Raw genomic sequence first — 17,460 nt, 5'->3', positions numbered from 1 at the left:
AAACGGACACGAAAACGAGACAGGGGGACATTACAGTCGAACAAAGCTCGTAGCAGAGGATCGTTCGAACCGTAGCGGGTGTGGCGGGATGGGATACAAAGGGGAGGTCTATCGCGGAGGCGTCGGGAAGGAGCATAAAGAGGGATGGTAGAAACAGGAGGGAAGGGACATCAAGTTCATTTAACAGGAGACCTGCAATGAAGCTAGCACGGATATGGAAATGCCAATCCTCAATGGTTTCTAGCCCAAGAAGACGGCAACGGACTGGATAGGGAGGGGAGAGCAAGATGCTAACCGTTAAGGAAGCGCCGAACAGCTGCACGAGTGAATTTGCGCTGAACCTCTCTCCAGTCTGGTCATCGCAGTGGAGCCTGGGGGGGAGACCAGACTACAGCCGCGTATTCCAAGGAGGAGCGCACCCAACAGCGCAGTACAGGGACTTCAAGCAGAGGGGAGCGCCGATTTCGGACGATAGCCTAATGATCAGACCCAGTGATTTGTTAGCCTTGCTGATAACATAATCAATGTGGGAACTGAATCAATTAGTTAGCGGATAGAGATGACGATAATAAAAGTGAAATGGCTTAGACTTCGAATTTAACGTTGCATTTAAAGACTTGCTAAATTGTTATCTTGGCAAATGAAGTTTATTCTTTTGTTTGAAATGGTCAGCAGTAGCCTTACGGCACTGTACCGATCAAAGATTTATGACTGACTGCATATTAAATACGTCTGGCGGGACGCTCCAGACAGAAGACAATGCACTTGCACTCTGCGTTTCCCTGCCTTGTGTATGATCGATTTCCAAACCGCAACCTGCTCAATACGCGTGCCAGTGACGTCGGCCAGTGGATCGCCGACCGGTTCGGCTAGGACGTGATCATGATGCTTAATTAAACCAACCGCATGGTGGTGGTCTGAATGCGTGTCAGCACCATCTGGACACAAGAACGCCGGTATCTTCCGGGTTTTCGATTCATCTCTTGTCGAGCAGCAGAAACAAAGAGGAATGTAGTGCTGCTGATCTCAGTGAGTGAGTTCTCTATAAAACGACCGATCAGCCGGCAATACGATCCACACTCCGCTCCGACGGTAGAGTAGACAGGATCGTCCAACTGATAGTGATCGCTCGCGCACTAAGGTAACAACGATGAGCATAACCACGAGGTACGTTCTGCACTGCTTGGCGAGCATTTGCTTCCTTGCGTTGGCGCTCACCACCATCGAGGGAAAGGATTTGCGTAAGTAACGCTTGTATGATGGATTGAATTCTTCTGCTAATGGATCGCTTTTTCCCTACTTGCAGCAAGCAGTTTTGAGAAGTGCCATCGAAGCGATCCTCAGTTTGATCAGTGTCTACGGAGTGCGGTAAATGGGGCGATTCTGTTGCTGAAGGATGGGCTGCCGGAGTTCGGTATCTTGCCGTTGGACCCGCTGGCCGTGGATTCGCTCGTGATTGAGCAGGGTAAACCGTCGTCGCCTATCAAGCTGAAGCAACACTTTACAAACGTCCGGTTAAGCCACCTGACCGAATCGAACATACTGAAGTACCGGTACGATTAAAGTGGTGGAAAGATACGCGATGCAACAGTGAATTGCGAAATTTGCTTTTTTGTATTTTAGAACTGATCTCAAAAAGCTAATCATCAAGGCGGAAGCGATCACACCACAGATTCAGTTTGTGGGCAACTACACCATGGATGGGCGGATATTGGTGTTGCCGATAACGGGCAAAGGGGTAGCCAACATTACGCTGCATCGGTTGAAGACTCATCACGAACTGATTGGAGAGCTGGTCGAGCGTAACGGCGAACAGTACATGCACATCCGGAAGTATCTTGTCCACTTCGAACCGAAGCTGGTAACGTTCCAGTTTGGCAATCTCTTTAACGGAGATGAACGACTAGGTACATCCATCTGAGGGGGGGGGGGCATCCCTGTCACTGGCTTCTACATACACTTATGGCTTGTTGTACGTTCCAGGCAAAACCATGCACCAAGTGCTGAACGACAACTGGGAGGTTGTGTTCCGGGAGCTGCGCAGTTCGTACGAGGACACGTTCGGCTACATCTTCAAAAAGATTTCCAATCAAATCTTTCTCAAGGTACCGATGAATAAAATCTTCCCTGAGTAGTGGTAGTCTATAAGGATAAGAAACTCTACACGAAGTCGGGTTCAATGGCAGTTCAATGATGACAGAGTTATGGCTCGCTGTGGAAGTCTGCTGAAGAAGTTGAGTGGGTTGTCTGGGAAAGGTATCTGGTGTCTTCTGGGTATCTTTCTCTAGAACATGGCTCTGTAGTACGTTTTGAGCGCAATTTATTTTTTGATTTTTGACTAAAGATAGGTGAAGCCCTCCATCCGAGATAACGGTTATAGGAAATCCTCACAGTAATCCTGTCCCTGTCATCAGCACTTGCCAAGCGATCTGATTTGATACATTTAAGATGGTCCAGGAAGTACTCACCTCTAGATTAGACTGCCTTGACGGAGTCCTTTGCCGGTAAAAATAAATCACAACTCTCGGCTAGGGTTTATTACTTTTATTTACCATCGCTGTCGTTACAAATATTTATCAAAACATTATCAAAATCCTTACACATATTGGTTGTGGACTTGTTGGAAACTTATACAAAAACGAACGGGAAAACATCCTTTTTTCCTGCATATAACGATACAAAATGTGCTGTTCTGTGCTTTGTAGTCCTTTGTACCCATACCGTTATTGTCAACATTGCTTTACTAATTCTACCGGACGATAGCCAAACCGGTCTAACTAAGTCTAAAAGGAAAGGTACTTAATATATAATTTAGAAAACATTAAGCGGAAGTAGTATGCGAGTCGGTTTCAGGGAACAAACCGACACTATCATATCTATCATATTGGATGGTTTCATAGTTTGATACTTTTTTTCCCCCAAAATCCTACAAGACGTCGGGAGGCGCGCCCATAAATCCACACGCGCCATATTTAAGTAGTAGCCACCGTACTTTTAGTATACGTGAGTGTAATATACTGAACGCCCTCGCTCTTGCTATACAGCTGAAGTAGCTGAGCATTGCTTTCATGCCTATGGCACACATACTTCTTCGCTTCCTCGCACGACACAGACAGTACACAATAACACGCTACAGATAATAACAACGATTTTGTATGTGTGTAAAAGATCATTTGATTTGGTTCTTTGGTTGATTTGTTTGAGCCTGTTTTTCTTTTCTGTGCCGATCGCTTTAACACAGTGCTTTGTACATGATTTTAAGCCGATCGTGCGGTGCGCCGACATGAAACACGGGACGGCCATCCTGGTCGAGATAGTCGTCGTACTTGATCTCGTGTCTGGTGAGAAATCCGAGCGAGCTAGCCACACGCTGGGAAAACATGCCAGTCGCGTCGGTTTTCATTAGCTGGAAAAAGTGTTTGGGAAATCTCTTTAGAACAGTCGGTTTTTTCATATAATTGTGGATTTTAAGTTGAAGTTTGATCAACGATCGAGTGTAAAAAAAAAATCATGGGGATATCCTCTAATACCTGAAATCCATTAGTGCGTGCGACTTCTTCACTTTTTCTCATCAACTCCTTCGCCAATCCTTGGCCACGAAACCTGCAAAGCATGGTAGGAATACGACTTAGCTACTTGCAAAACAAATGCTCTCCCTCCCTCCAGCACTTACTTTGCGTCAACCGATAGGATACGAATTTCGAAAATACTATCCACCGAAAACTGCTCAAACAGGTCAATCTTGAGATTTTGCTCGTACAGTAGGGTGAAAATCTTCCGGAACTTTTCATCCTCTATCTCGGCCAACCGGTCCAGCGCCCGGCCCGTATCCTCGTTCCCGTGCAGTATCCCATTGACGACGACGCCAGCAATCTATTGCAATTGAGAATGGGAGGAAGAAAAGGGAAAACGGAAATGAGGCTGGAATTCCTTTGGGGGGCATTGCTCGGCCCTTTTATGAGCAGTACCGACCTCGCCATCGTTGCTGATTGCCATGACACTAATACCGTCACGGAGGCTCGAGAGGCTATGCTTTTCCAGCAGCGTATGCCCGTCACCGGGGCGACACAGGTTTACGGCCTTGTTCAGCGGTTCGTCGGCAAAGAACGTTTGGCGAAGATGCTGTATCACCTCCGGGAACCAGGCTTCCGTAATAAGCTCCATCCGCAGACCGTTGCTATTGGACAGCATCGTTCTATTGCTTGCTAATTAATCTTAGATGGTAAGAATTTTGAACGGCAGAACACTTGCTTTCTCTGCAGCCACTTCAAACAATTGTGGATATTTAGGGGTTGATTATGGCTGCACTTCTACTTAAAGGACACTGTTTTAAAACTGTAGCCCAATATCGATTAACACCTCCGAGAAAAGAGTAATGATTCTTGCGTACGCGCGTGTACTACACTGCTTCACCACTGCTCGCAGCTCACACACGAAATGATTAATTCTGAAATGGGAATCAATTTTCCCCCCAGGCACAAGCCACAAGGACGAGTAGAATGACAATGGTGATGGGCCACTGATGGTGTGAGTGCGGTGTTGTGTTGGTCCTGCCGAAGGGTCGGGACGAAAACAATCCCTTTTTCTACGCACTTTGTACGCATGTCCTGTATTGCTTGCACGACCCGCGAGTCGCATGTCGGAGTGAGTCGCACTAGTAGCTGGTGTGACTATTCTGCCCTTCACGGTTGTGCAGAGTGCCGTGCCTCCCGGGGGGGAAACGCTAAGAGCGTCGCCGTGTGCCGGGATGGATGAAGACCGGCAAAGGGATCAAGGTTTTTGATCTTCTCGAAACACTTCGGAATGTCATTGCTTTTCGGGGGCTCGCCCTGCAACAGGTGGTTTTAGGTCTTGGTTTTGGATGTGGGTTTTCTTTCGCTTTGTTGTGCGGCATTAAGAATTATCGCAGATACGAGCAAGCGTACAGCAAGCGTACAGCGCACTATCGGACAGGGGAGGCTAAATAATGTGTTCTGCAGAAGAACATAAATGGAAAGCTTATGATTTCATCAACAAAATCATTACTAAAATTGCAGTGAATTTCTATCTTTTAAAAAACTTATTTCCAACGATTTTGCATCCAGCAGCATCCGGTAATAGAATTTAGTAATCATTTTTCGGATATGATTTATGTCGCTGGAGGCGCCCAGTACTTGAACGGAATGAGCAATACAATGCACGGTTGATTGGATGGAAAGGGCATCAACTAAGGAAATTTCCTTTAAGAAACAACAGCTACATTTTTACTATTCTATTATGGGTATTTTTTGTCTAAATTTAACATTTTTTTTGTTTTTAGTATCTTCTCTTCCAAAGGTAAAAACAAGCTTTAAAAAATAATTCTTTTATTCGTAACAGTACGGTGAACCTTACGTGTGATATCCAGCATACCTACGAGTACATCAAACAGTCCTCTGAACATTCTTATTACAACTGAATAAACAGTTAGAAATACTTTTCATCGCAATTGTTCGAATAAAACACCCAAAAATAAATTTCTGAAAAATGCCCGGTGATTTTGTTCTCCGTCGTCCCATAGTGTAAACGAAGACACGTGCCGATGTACGAAAGCGTGCGTGCCGCTGTACGAAAAGTGCGGTTGGGCGATGTAGCATCGCCTGTGTGAGAGGTGTAAAAACCATTTGAGGCACGCTTTTTTCTGATTATTTCTAATGTTCTACTGTTTTTATTATCTTCTATAAGTATTTATGGGCGAATTGCGAACAAAATACAAAAATAAAAAATACAGCTCGCCTAAAACACACCACGGGCTAGCAGTGTTGCCAGACAAGCAGGTGATTTTAAATCACGTGTTGACACTTTTGTTGCTATAGTAACGCGATGAGAAGCAAACACCAGCGCACACGAAACAAACAAAGTGCCCGGGGTTTTATTTTCCAAAGCATTTCTCCTTCTTTTATTGTGATAAATATCATTGTTTTCCTTCGCTTTTATTTATAATTTTGCTATACAGAAAATTCATGTAAGTATTTTTTCGTTTGCGACGAGTCAAGCATACGCGACACACTACTTCCTAAACGGTCGAATGGTGAGGAGCATTGAATGAATGTATGACATTGTTTCTTACACACTTTTTAGACACGGTACATCGCTGACACCGCACAGGAACTTTGTGGCAAAAACAGTAACAACGTATAGGCGAACGCGATCGCACATCGAAGCGGTAAGTGGTGTGTGTGTGTTTTTTTCTCTTCAATACGTTAACTTACCAATGAAATCTACCTAAAGGTACTTAATACTATAGCCAGTACAGGTGGATCTTACCGTTAGAAATCTCGTACAAAGTTGCAACATGGCCTTACTGCGTGGTATTTGCCCTCAATCGAGTCTCTCTAGCCCTGCCCACAGCTTGGGGCTACGTAATGCGAACAATTCATCCATTATTCATTGATACACCCTTTGCAACGTGTATGTGACGAATGCAGCGGCAATCAGCAGCAGCTTCCCGCAGCCGACACTTTTCCCGAGCGTGGCCGACGACCCGTGCAGCAACTGACCCACGCTCGACGGTTCGAAAAAGCCATCGCTCTTGTCGCGCATCATTTCCTGCCTATTGCGAAGGCTTTCCGTACCGTCCTTAAACAACACATCACTCCGTCCATCGAACATGCCGTACAGGTTAAATGCTTCCGCCTTGAGACCATTCTTACGCCCAAACAGCTTGTCGATGTCTTTCATCGCGTTGTAGATTTCGTTCTGCCGTCTCGCGATCGTTCCGTTGCTGATCATGATCCGGCCGACGGACGTCCAGCCCAGGTAGCACAGTGCGTTGTGCTTGACGGGTTTGTTGAACGGGCAGAAGATGGTCCAGTTTTTCTGCTTTTCATGACCAGAGCTTTTCATACTTTTGTACGTTTCGTAGCTCATAAACGCAACGTCCGCAATGCCGTCCTGCAGGCATCGCATGGCACCGTCGTCTCCATCGTAGATCGCCGAACAGCGGCTTGTGCTTTTCCAGTTGCATGAGCTTGCGGAGAAAAAGTTTTCTGCGTTTCCAATCGAATGGTTCTGCAGCGCGGTCAGTACCGCGTTATGGGCAGCTCCTTCGTACTGTGGGAAACAGGCACGACGATTACGAAGATCTAAGGAGATCGAGGAAAGCACTATTAATTTAGGTGCTTCTTACGATTGTATGCTTATAACTTACCATATCCAGATCTGAAGCCCGCGTCCCTTGCAACGACGGCCACAATCATATACTTGTGAAGCGCATTCGACGAGTATTCGTGCAGTATCGACCGTAAACCATAGTCCCGCTGGGCTCGCATCGCATTATCCTGATCGACTATCACCAGATCTGCATCGGCCGACCGTACCTTGGCCATGCACTGATCCAATCCATCCATCCGGATACACTGCAGGCCCGGTTCGACACCGTACACACTGGCAGCTTCCTGCAGCCAAGAACATTTGTACATTTCCAGCAACGATTTGGTACAGAACACGATCGACCTGCTCGGGTTACAGCCGGGATTGTTGTACGCATCCTGGAACCCGGTCGCCTGATCGAGATAATCGTCCACCGGGATCACGTTGTCCAGGGTCGTTATGTTGACGTGATACGTTTCCAGCACCATCAGCAGCGCATTCTGCCAGCTGTTGATGTCGTCGTGTGAAAGGTGCGCTACCAGATCCTGCACCTCCATGGCGACTTTCCTGTGGAGACGAGAAGCGGTCTGCATTAAACGAGAGCTTTCATTGCTAAGCGGATCGTTTCACTTACGATTTGGCAGCAATTGCTGGCCAGGGCTTGGCAACCCAAACGCACGGTTTGCGTGTATTTAGTGGTTGCAGATGCCCATCCGGACAGAGGAAGCTGTACTCCGACGGGTTTGCTTCAGCCGCTAGCCCCGAAAAGCCGAAGTGGCTTCGTACATCATCCAGTCTGGCCCATGCTACCTCACCGGCTCCGCTCGTTAAGCAGTACAGTGGGCCACGTCTGCCCCAGTGCTTGTCACCGATGGCACATTGGTACGAGTTGTAGCACAGTTGGCACAGGGAAGGATACTTTTTCTCTGCAAGTGGCGAAGCATATTAGCTCGACTTTTTCGAAGGGAAACTATGCTCAAAGGCTTACTTAATCGACGATCCTCCACTGGATCCGGTACCCAGGGTCCAGCCCGGCAGGAAGGTCCGAAGAACGAGGAGACGGACTTTAGTCTCGATTCTACCGGCGATAGATCTTCCTCACAGTCCCGTGGAGTTAGTCTCGTCTCGAAGTACTAAAAAGAAGAAAAAGAGATTAGTTTATGTATGAAAAAGTCGATTAATTAGAGACGAGGAGTATTGGTCGCTAATCGTTGCATACTCACATCCGCAAGGACCGCCGTCCAGTGATTCTTCAACCCATGTCCCGGATGACAGAATTTGCTTCCCCGTAGCTCTTGGGCGGTATTAATTTCTGCCTCATTATCAACCACCACCACTATCTGGTACTCGAAGTGTTCTATGGAATAAAACACAGCGCTGTCCATTACATGTAAAAAAAAAAGATGCCCAGGCAGCACCACGCTGAACTTGACATTGTGCCGCGACGCTGACTTACCGGCATGAAACCGTAACTCGCTCGTTACCAGTATGTCCACCCCGGACCAGCGCGCCGCCAGAAAGTCTTCCGGGTAGAAGGCGGCAAAGTCGGCGGCTCCCTTGTGTATCTTGCGCAAGCAGTCTAGCCGATCGAGCCCGTACACGCACCGTACGTTGGAGTTTCGCTCGAGCGTTGGACAGTTTTGTGCGCCTTTCTTGTAATTGCCGCTACCTTCCACGATGCAAACACGCACTGTAAGAGAAAAAAAGAGGGAAGGAATGGGGGGGTTCGAATGGGGGTGTGTGTGAATATATTGGTTTCTCTGCACAGGTATGTACACATTGGTAGGTAGAAGTTTCTGGATAAGTATGAACTTGTACAGTACTTCAAACTCAAATCCAGACACCTTTGGAAAGCGAACTTTGAAGGGTGATTCATTCGGTCGGATTTAGTCCCGGTGATGAGTGACATCGCACGGCATCGCATTGAATTCACACGGCAGGGCCGGGGTTCAAATCCCATCCAGACCGCCTCCCCGTACGTAAGGCTGACTACTTTACTACGGGTAAAACTAAGTCACAGAAAGCCAGAAATGGCAGGCCGAGACCCCTCGAGGTTGTAGTGCCAAGGAAGAAGAAGAAGATGAGAGACATCGGCAAGAACCAAACTCCAAAGAGATCTTTTTGGCATAGAATAAGCATCACATTCATTCTCCTTGTATTCTCTTGTTTCTGTTAATAATAAAAAGGGAAAATGTGCATCTCAGACCCAGTGACGCATCAAACACCTTCAAAAAGTTTGAAGCCAATTACAAGGAGAGCTGCATCTCGGACCTGGTTCCTTAGAAAATAAGGTTCATGAAGCATCATGATGAGACGAGAGTTTATGGGCAGTGAAGTCGTTTGGACGATCGGCCGATCCTTTGGACAGAATGGCTCCCTAGGACGTCGAGGACTGCGCACACCATTATTCAGTGGTGTCCAACTTTGTATTTGACGCACTGTAGCTGTTTGGTTTGTCGTGTTTTTCCTTCCCCATCCTCGTCAGTGATGGAGTTCAATTAATTGAACTGAGCGTACTGTTCTAGCCAGCATTTGGGGTTTCCCCGTGCAACCGAGCATTACTTTGCAACTACAGCTCCATTTACATGGCAGAACAACATGCACAACCAATACAAACCATCAGAAAAGTTGCGCGTATGCAACTTGATCTTGTCGATGGAATGTGTGCGTGTGTGTGGCTGTACCTAGATTGATTTCAGGTTTTTGGCTGACATTTCCGTCGACCTTCAAAGTTCAGTAGCGTAACTTCAGTAATAGCTAGGAAATCTTAAGCAGCCGCGATCGCGCCTGCAAGTGTTTAGAAGGAAAAATCGTCGTCGTGATGCATTTTAATTACTGCTAACCGCTGTGGAAGGAAGTGTGTGATCGCCGTAATGTATGCCGCTTCCTAGACATTCTTATACAGCCATTTGTCACGCTGTACGGGCAAATGTGGGAACGACATTAACGAGGAAATGTTAATTGATGTGATACTGTGCGGGATGGATACAAGAATGTCGAATTTTCCCTCTCTATTTTCTCTCTCTCTCTCTCTCTCGTCCTCAAAAAGAAAGAAAAGCAGCTAGCAGCAATAACCTTGGGGCGGGGGGTGGGGGGCGTAAAAATCAGCAAATATTGCGCAATCGGCATTCGTGCCAGTACCGTTTTGGCAAAATGTGGATCACACAAGAAGGCGAAGAAAACAAGAGTCGAAACCGTCCCCGGATTGACGTGTTCGTAAAAAAGTGAAAGGATTCCAATTCGACACCTGGCGTGGTCGTCGGGTCCGGTAAGCCGGGGCATGTATCAAGATAAAGAAAACGCGTCCAATTGGGCGATTGGCGTTACTGTGTCCCGCGAGTGTTTTGTACGAGCGATAAACACGCTAACATTGGCCTCGTTAATTTCGGCAGGATTTGATCATTAAAACCCGGCAACTACACTACAATCCCGCCCCCCCCCCCCCCCCCCCCCTCCGTGTGTCCTTGAGCGTTGACCGTTGCGTCTGCTCGTCGTACGGCTATCGGTATCGTATGTCGTCGGTGTGGAACACCAGAGCGGTGATGCTCATTCGAAAGGGAAATTAATGACACAACCGCTGAAGATCACTGTTACTCGCTATCCTTGTCAATTGTCACCGCGACACACACACACGCACTGCACCACCTTTCTCACCGTAACGTTCCCGGGCGATCGGCACACACAGTGAGTGCACATTCATCTTGCGCTTTAATTAACCAATTTTTCGTACCACATTATGCAACGCAAATGGGGATGATAATGAGCTGCTGTGTGACACCGCGAACCGAAACGAACGAGCGCACACAAAAAAAAAGCACCGATACGGGTTCGTAACTTGCACGCGCATTTAAATCACTTGTTCTATTACGCGGCCAAGCATTCGAACAAAACGCACCAAAAACAACAACAACAACAACAAAAACCACACACGCAGAAACGCGCGTTCCCCCGAAACTGCTGCTGATGCAACGTGCTACTTACACTGTTGTTTCGAGGTTTGTGATTTGGCGTCTAGCGCAATCGCGTGCACCACCAGCAACAGCAGCAGAACGATCGACCACCGAACGGGCCAACCCATCGTCGGCGGGGCAGTTTGAATTTGAACCATTTTTTGTGCACTAATTTCCCCACGGGTTTTCTCGATCGTTGGTCGATCGACACTTATTCGGCTTGTCTAAAAACACAACTCTCGAAACTCTCGGCAAAACACATTCGGCAAATAATCTCACACACACACCGTACGTAATCCTTCCCCTGATCGTCCAGGCTTGTGACGCTGGGTGTTTTTTTTTGCTCTCGCTATTGTCCACTGGTAAAACGACCGCGATCGCACGCGTTCGCGATCGCAAACGATCTGACGGCAACGGTTCGGCTTGACCGATCCTCTAGCGCTGCTGCTGTACAGTGATCGCGCACGCCTGTGCGGTAAATCCCGACGATCGCCGCGCACGCACGCATACTGAAAAACGGGCTCCAAACACAATACGAAACCTGTGCGTGGTCGCGGACCTGCACTACACACACAAATATATAGCTACAGCACGCCAAACAGGTGAGCGGACGGAGAGCATTATTGGTATTTTCGAACGAAAAACACTCACAAAACGGCAGTCAAAACGCCCATTGGAGATTGTTTGTTTTGGGAGAAAGGTGTGGCTATCTGGATGGGATTTGAACTCCGGTCCTGCCGTGCAAAGACCGGCGCCGTTATGGCCACCTGACCGCCTCAGTTAATGGTTTTTTTGCACGTAGAAAATAAGGAACGCGTTATCCCATTGAAGCTGGCGGCGCCCTTCTAAAGGGACATGTGGGTTAAATTGTTAAAGTCTTACCTCGATCAACTACAATTGTTATTTTCTCTCGTTCGTTCGAGATCGTTCACGCTTTTTTCTATAGATGGTTGGCAAACTTTAAATTCTGATTGATTTTCTAATCCTCCGAAATGGACGACCAAGCCTTAAAGTTGCTCGGAATTGGACGATCTAGGCTGAGGAGTTTGAATAAAAAAGGATTTCCCAGCATCTTCTGCACCATGTAGTCTTATGCTTTTTACTAGGCGCTACAGCCTCTAAAAGGTTTCTGCCTACCTTTTCTGGTTTCCTGTGACATAATTTTACTCGAAGCGCTGGATAGTCAATCCTGACCAGTCGGACCGGCTCTCGATTTTTCGCCATCAGCTTGCTTTGCTTCATTACCTTAAGGTTTTACCAGACTATCGGGTATCGACGACAGTCAAACCCAGTACGATCACCTCCCCATCGACCGCAAACAGGGATGTCACAGACCTCGTTAGAGAACTTTTCTCGAACACACGAGTTCCACAATAGGTATCGGAAAGTCCATGCCGTCCATTCGCTCTCGCGCGTTTGTGAGAAAGCGCCCGCGAAAAAAATAAATAACCAAAACAACCCGCGCACGCCGATTGCTCCCGGGGACCGTTGTTTGTCCCCTCCGGTTTGACACCGGCAGACAGGACGTAATTTCCCACAAACGAGATGCGTCGCCTTTGGGCGCCCCTCAAACACACCGAGATGAGCGAGCATATCCTAATGACCTGCTGCGAAAACACATCCAAAAGTTCATCGATGCGTGTGAACACAGGTTTTTGGTTTACAGGCGGTTGGCTTTATGCAACCGACACCAGACACCGGACGGTGCGATGGCTACACTAACACGACGACGAAGGTGTGCGCCCAACTGGTGTGTGTGGTGCGAAAACCGAAAACTCAGCCTGCCGAAAATCTTAGAAACATAGAAACCCTCAAGAAATGGATGAAGACAAGGGACCTAATTTTAAAACCCGTTTTTGTTTGCTGGTTGGAGAAGAACCGACCGATTTGGGTGGGGATATTGGTTAATGAACAACGGCCAGACAGCGCGAATGCACTTTACGCAGACTCTTGTCTTATGAAATCTCAAATTAGCATGCTTGCAGCTAAGCGCGCGAACACTACTTACTTGCCTCAGTTAAGGAGGCTCTGATGGATTTTTTCTGCGAACGACGATCGTGCGTAAACAGCAAAAATGGATTGCTTGGATTATTGGTGAGTTTCCTTATTTACATGGCACTTAGGTAAGGGAAGAGAGGGAGAGAGAGAGAGAGAGAGAGAGAGAGAGAGAGAGAGAGAGGGAGAGGTAGAAAGGAGAAGGAGAAGATGGGAGAGGGTCGGTCAAAAATCTCGTCACTGAGTCACCGTCAATGTTTGACCATGAAATTACCGGTTCTTTACCACCGGGTTGAGGTCAGCTGAGAAGAGCTTCCAGACGTGAACCGGAGTTTACAGTAGCTGACCGATTTTACCACCACGTGGATGTTATGTTGAGATTTTTTTTTTTAATTTTAAATTTTATATGTTCACTTTCATGAAAAATTAACCTCATTCTTCATCTGCGTCCTAGCTAAAGATAAACTACCTATCAAAAAACGCTTCAGATGTCTGTTTAACGAGGTGGAACGCCTGTTGTGCCCCTGTGTTGAAAACGCGACCAATCATTCAATCGATACGTACGGCTCAGTTTTTGCGACCAATTTTCACGCTTGAGCACAGCGAGAGGGGGAGAGCAGCAACAGCTGTTGTAACTTTATTACCTGTGGCCAAATGACAACCCCGAAACCGATTTAAGTAACGCCATTACGAAACGCAGTACCGAACCGAGTTGGCGAATTATTTCGACTGCTTTGTTACCGCCCCCAGAGTCCAATCCAGGGATTTCCAAACTTTTTTGTACCAGGGACGCAGAATTTCCGGATGACACATCAAAAACAGACTTCGACGAGCATTTAAACTCGGATAAACGAAGAATTTTAATTGGATGCCCCTTGCCTGTAGCCTAAGAAACGATAGAATAATGAAGTTGTAATTCATCCATCCACAGATGTCGTTTGGTCCACGGAAACCAACAGTGCCGGCTCGGCCGACCCGTCCTAGCGCGGTGAAAAAACCCATCAGCAAACCAACCTCCACTCGTGTAAATGCTCCCAAACCTCAGCAGCACCCGAAGGGCCCAACGGTGACGTCCACGGCCAGCGCTCCGAAGAAAGTGACACCTGTTGCACCAAAGCCCAGCGTTCCGAAACCGCCCACACCTGAACCAGTCTACGATTACGAGTCAGATTTCGAATCTGACGAAAGCCATCCGGCCAGTGAGCGTTCCACGGCTAGTTCGGAAAGCAGTGCTGACAACACCGAGTCCAACAATTCTTCCTCCGAAGGTGGTGACGATGAGGACGAGGATGAAGCGGATGAGAACAGAATTTCAAATACAGCACAGGAAGCTGACCCAATCGCTACGCTCGTAGCACCTCAGGCTGAAGGGAAGACTCTAAGCACGGTACCGAAACATGGTCGAAGTGTGGATATTCTTAGTAAAATATCGCTCAACGACATTACGGTGCAGCTGTACCAATTTGATCCGGAAGAGTATGCGGAACTGAGAACGAACTATGGCATCACCACTGCCGTTGCGTACGGGAAGCATACGCAAACTGACTCCTCGCTAGTGTCAACAGCTTCACAAACTTCGTGGATAGCTGTCCGCGAACGTTCAACCTGCATGCATGAAGGTTTCCGCAGTGCCCTAACGATCGAACAGGACGAGGACGAGAGTGGCGGAGCGAATGGTCATGATGAGGATGATGAGGATGATGCTGTGCAGAATTACAGCAGCTTGCAAAATATAGAAAAAATGTTTTCCACACTGAACGGGGCACTGGAGCGACAGTTCTCCAATATGTCCTCCGCAAGACTTATCCTACCACGGAAGAAGCGACCGCACAGTAATCAACACGGTATTCTACAATTTCTACGTAGAGCAGCACCTGCAATGGAAACATTGTTGGAGTCGAAACGATTTAGATTGGAGCCAGCACATGGTACGGAGGAACAGTCAAAGGTGAAGCCTCTAAGGGAACATTCGCCGGAAGCTGTACGTTCATTCGATGCCGGTAAAATGTGTCCCGAGTTTGAGATAAAGCTGGTGCAGGCTAATGGCTCGGGTGCGATGGAACAGGCGGACAGCTTTGTGCTAGAGTTTTGGGCACGTGGTACCTACTCGAGGCCAATGTATCGCTTCTCTTCGTGGTGTACGATCGCTTGCATTGACTACGAGTATCGGAAGCATATGATGGTGTTTGGAGGAACTGGTGACGGGTAAGACAATTTCAATTCCCCTTTGTAATTAACGTATGCATGCAAAAAGTTGAGCTATTCTTCGCGGCCCAACAGCTACCATCATCGTGGCTGTTTCAATTCAGATGGTCTCCACTTTATCAAGGTCAGATGGCGATCAGATGATGAGATTCCTGTAGGTCAAATTGCTCTCGCTAAAATTCTATTAAATGTTGCAGATGCTAAATTCTTAGTCAATTCCTAATGGGTTGCAAAGGACAACTTCGGCAGGGGATTTTGTATAAGCAGTAATTAAACTTTGTTTTTTTCTTCTCATTCCTCAGAACCCTCCAGATGTGGCTGGGCGATGCAGGACGCAGTCATAACGAGGTTGTGCCACCTCATCAAATTTTAGCTCCGAAACTGCACCAAAACCACAAACTAGTCTGCTGGGAAATGGTGGCAATCAAAGTGCTCCCGGTGCCAGTTACTCGGGACAGTAGTGTGGAGATCGGAAACGAAAATGCATTCAATCAGGTGGACTTCGGGCGAAAATTTTGCCGAAGGTGTGTGTGGTGTGATCGTATTAATATTTTTTTCTTAGGTGTTTGGGCTATTCTCCATCGGAGTCATCATCGTATGGAACGTGCAGACACAAAGCAATGGGAATGCCGGTACAGATCATGTACTAAGTGCGAAATTAGGACCGCCGGAAGTTTCATTGGTGCAATCCAAGGTGATAGACTTGAGCAATCGCATCGGCAGACGGTTACCGTACGATGCGTTACGCACCTATGCGAATCTCCTTCTGCACGATCATCATCAGATGGTACTATCGACCCATCAGTCAGTAATACGGTTGAGTCACTTCGTTCAATCGGAGTTTGATCCTGTGCTAGTGATCAAGCCGGATGATTGTACGTATAAAGACTTAATATGTGCACGATGTAAGTTCCTTTAACGCATTCTCTATGCGCACTATTTTTCTAGCTCATTCCATAACCAACCTGAAGCGAATGATTCAAGCAAACGATACACTGTTCGTGCTGTACTCGAATAAAACGGTTCGCGTGCTTAAGCTTTGCACCGAACCGGGTGGCAGGGAATCGGCACAACATCGCCATCGCAAGCAAGATGATCATCCGCACCTAATGTTGAGCGTTTGCACCAACAAATCCTGCACCATTCAAAGCATTGTGCACGATGAGGCAAAGCGGTACGGAAGCTCCAACGGTGCGGGAGAGGGTCGGGCCGATGGTGGCAAGATCGTGCTGAAAATAGTCGATCCAGAGAAAGGAGATGATGGTGAGGTGGGTGCGAAGCCACGATTTCACCACGGACAGCAGATCCTATTTTTTGATCCACTGCACCCGCACGGTATACTGAAGGATGCGCAGCTGGGTGATAGCAGCATCGGTTCGTACCGCGAAAGGAAGGTAGTTTAGTTGCAGTGGTAGGAATGGAGCAATTTGGTAAGTAATTATTGTATCACAATTTTATTTATGAATTATATTGGTTTGAGAAATGTCGTGGAATGTTGTGGGTCCATGGCGGGCTTGGAAAGGGTAGATAGGCAGTACAGGGTTTGCTAGATGCAACACACATCTGTTTACTGAAAGAATTGAACGAAGTAATGGAAGGGAATAGTGTCTTGAGGGAAAAGATAAACATCGCAGGACTACAAGAACTAGAAACAGCCATGGACAGAGAGAGGGAGAGAGGAAAAGATTGAGGATCACCAAATAGCAAAGCAATTAAGGGGTTATTGAAGCCATATTTAGAATAATAAATACTATTCTCATATGTTATAGAAAGTGTGCTTCATGAAGTCCTTGCTTGTCCTGCTCCAAAATCCTTCCGAAATTGCGGTAAAGTAAATCTTCTAGCCAAGTTCAACAAATAAATAATCCTACCTTAGTGCTTCGCTTTAATCTCCGTTGAAATAAAATCACTGTACAAAGTTTTCCACGGTAATGTACTAAATAAGAGAGATATTCTGCTTATTGTAAGCTTAAACATTGCACTGTTACAACTGTTGCTCATCTCTGCACCGCAACGGCGTTTCGCAAAACACGTTCGTCCTGTTTTTTTTGCAACGATGCGTTGTTGTTTGTTTACGTTGATTTGAGTTTAAAATGACAGCTGACGGCGCACGGTGGTTCGGGATGGACATTTTTTTTAAATTGTTTTCATCTGTTATTATTTGTAATTTATTGTAATTGTGGAGTTTGCTGCCAGACAA

General features: G+C 46.9%; 3 protein-coding genes across 4 annotated transcripts; 2 read left to right on the top strand and 1 right to left on the bottom strand.

Annotated features, from left to right (window-relative positions):
- The first annotated feature begins 52 nt into the window (after positions 1–52).
- LOC118505797 (protein takeout) lies at positions 53–2,169 on the top strand. The gene is made up of 4 exons (XM_036042132.1): positions 53–1,241; positions 1,307–1,553; positions 1,624–1,907; positions 1,984–2,169. Exons 1-4 carry the CDS (start codon positions 1,151–1,153, stop codon positions 2,133–2,135), a joined length of 774 nt encoding a protein of 257 aa, XP_035898025.1. The 5' UTR covers positions 53–1,150; the 3' UTR covers positions 2,136–2,169.
- A 360-nt stretch (positions 2,170–2,529) lies between these two features.
- LOC118505815 (transferrin) lies at positions 2,530–11,719 on the bottom strand. Its single transcript, XM_036042160.1, has 11 exons — positions 11,092–11,719; positions 8,567–8,800; positions 8,334–8,467; positions 8,099–8,243; positions 7,745–8,036; positions 7,169–7,677; positions 6,500–7,103; positions 3,973–4,201; positions 3,674–3,873; positions 3,531–3,603; positions 2,530–3,406 (listed from the first exon to the last, which is right to left on the bottom strand). Exons 1-11 carry the CDS (start codon positions 11,216–11,218, stop codon positions 3,233–3,235), a joined length of 2,721 nt encoding a protein of 906 aa, XP_035898053.1. The 5' UTR covers positions 11,219–11,719; the 3' UTR covers positions 2,530–3,232.
- A 677-nt stretch (positions 11,720–12,396) lies between these two features.
- Positions 12,397–17,026, top strand: LOC118505811. Of its 2 annotated transcripts, XM_036042154.1 has the most exons (5): positions 12,397–13,733; positions 13,987–15,260; positions 15,563–15,755; positions 15,823–16,135; positions 16,209–17,026. In XM_036042154.1, the coding sequence occupies exons 2-5, from the start codon at positions 13,987–13,989 to the stop codon at positions 16,661–16,663; spliced, it is 2,235 nt and encodes a 744-aa protein (XP_035898047.1). In that variant the 5' UTR covers positions 12,397–13,733; the 3' UTR covers positions 16,664–17,026. The 2 variants fall into 2 exon arrangements, with proteins under 2 accessions (XP_035898047.1, XP_035898046.1); XM_036042153.1 differs by having other exon boundaries at positions 12,397–15,260.
- Positions 17,027–17,460: the final 434 nt, after the last annotated feature.

This window comes from Anopheles stephensi, chromosome 2 (assembly GCF_013141755.1).
Source record: "Anopheles stephensi strain Indian chromosome 2, UCI_ANSTEP_V1.0, whole genome shotgun sequence".
In the NCBI taxonomy this organism is placed as follows: Eukaryota; Metazoa; Arthropoda; class Insecta; order Diptera; family Culicidae; genus Anopheles; species Anopheles stephensi.
Note: the sequence above shows the minus strand (reverse complement) of the source record. Positions and strands in the feature narration are given on the sequence as shown.

Excerpts from the sequence above, each read along its gene's own strand:
- LOC118505797 (XM_036042132.1), top strand. The coding sequence starts at position 1,151 with ATGAGCATAACCACGAGGTACGTTCTGCACTGCTTGGCGAGCATTTGC. Across the intron at positions 1,242-1,306 it reads CATCGAGGGAAAGGATTTGC|CAAGCAGTTTTGAGAAGTGC; the intron begins GTAAGTAACGCT and ends CCCTACTTGCAG. Across the intron at positions 1,908-1,983 it reads TAACGGAGATGAACGACTAG|GCAAAACCATGCACCAAGTG; the intron begins GTACATCCATCT and ends TGTACGTTCCAG.
- LOC118505815 (XM_036042160.1), bottom strand. The coding sequence starts at position 11,218 with ATGGTTCAAATTCAAACTGCCCCGCCGACGATGGGTTGGCCCGTTCGG. Across the intron at positions 8,037-8,098 it reads AGTGGAGGATCGTCGATTAA|AGAAAAAGTATCCTTCCCTG; the intron begins GTAAGCCTTTGA and ends CGCCACTTGCAG. Across the intron at positions 3,874-3,972 it reads CAATCAGCAACGATGGCGAG|ATTGCTGGCGTCGTCGTCAA; the intron begins GTCGGTACTGCT and ends CAATTGCAATAG.
- LOC118505811 (XM_036042154.1), top strand. The coding sequence starts at position 13,987 with ATGTCGTTTGGTCCACGGAAACCAACAGTGCCGGCTCGGCCGACCCGT. Across the intron at positions 15,756-15,822 it reads ACGAAAATGCATTCAATCAG|GTGTTTGGGCTATTCTCCAT; the intron begins GTGGACTTCGGG and ends TTTTTTTCTTAG. Across the intron at positions 16,136-16,208 it reads AGTGATCAAGCCGGATGATT|CTCATTCCATAACCAACCTG; the intron begins GTACGTATAAAG and ends CTATTTTTCTAG.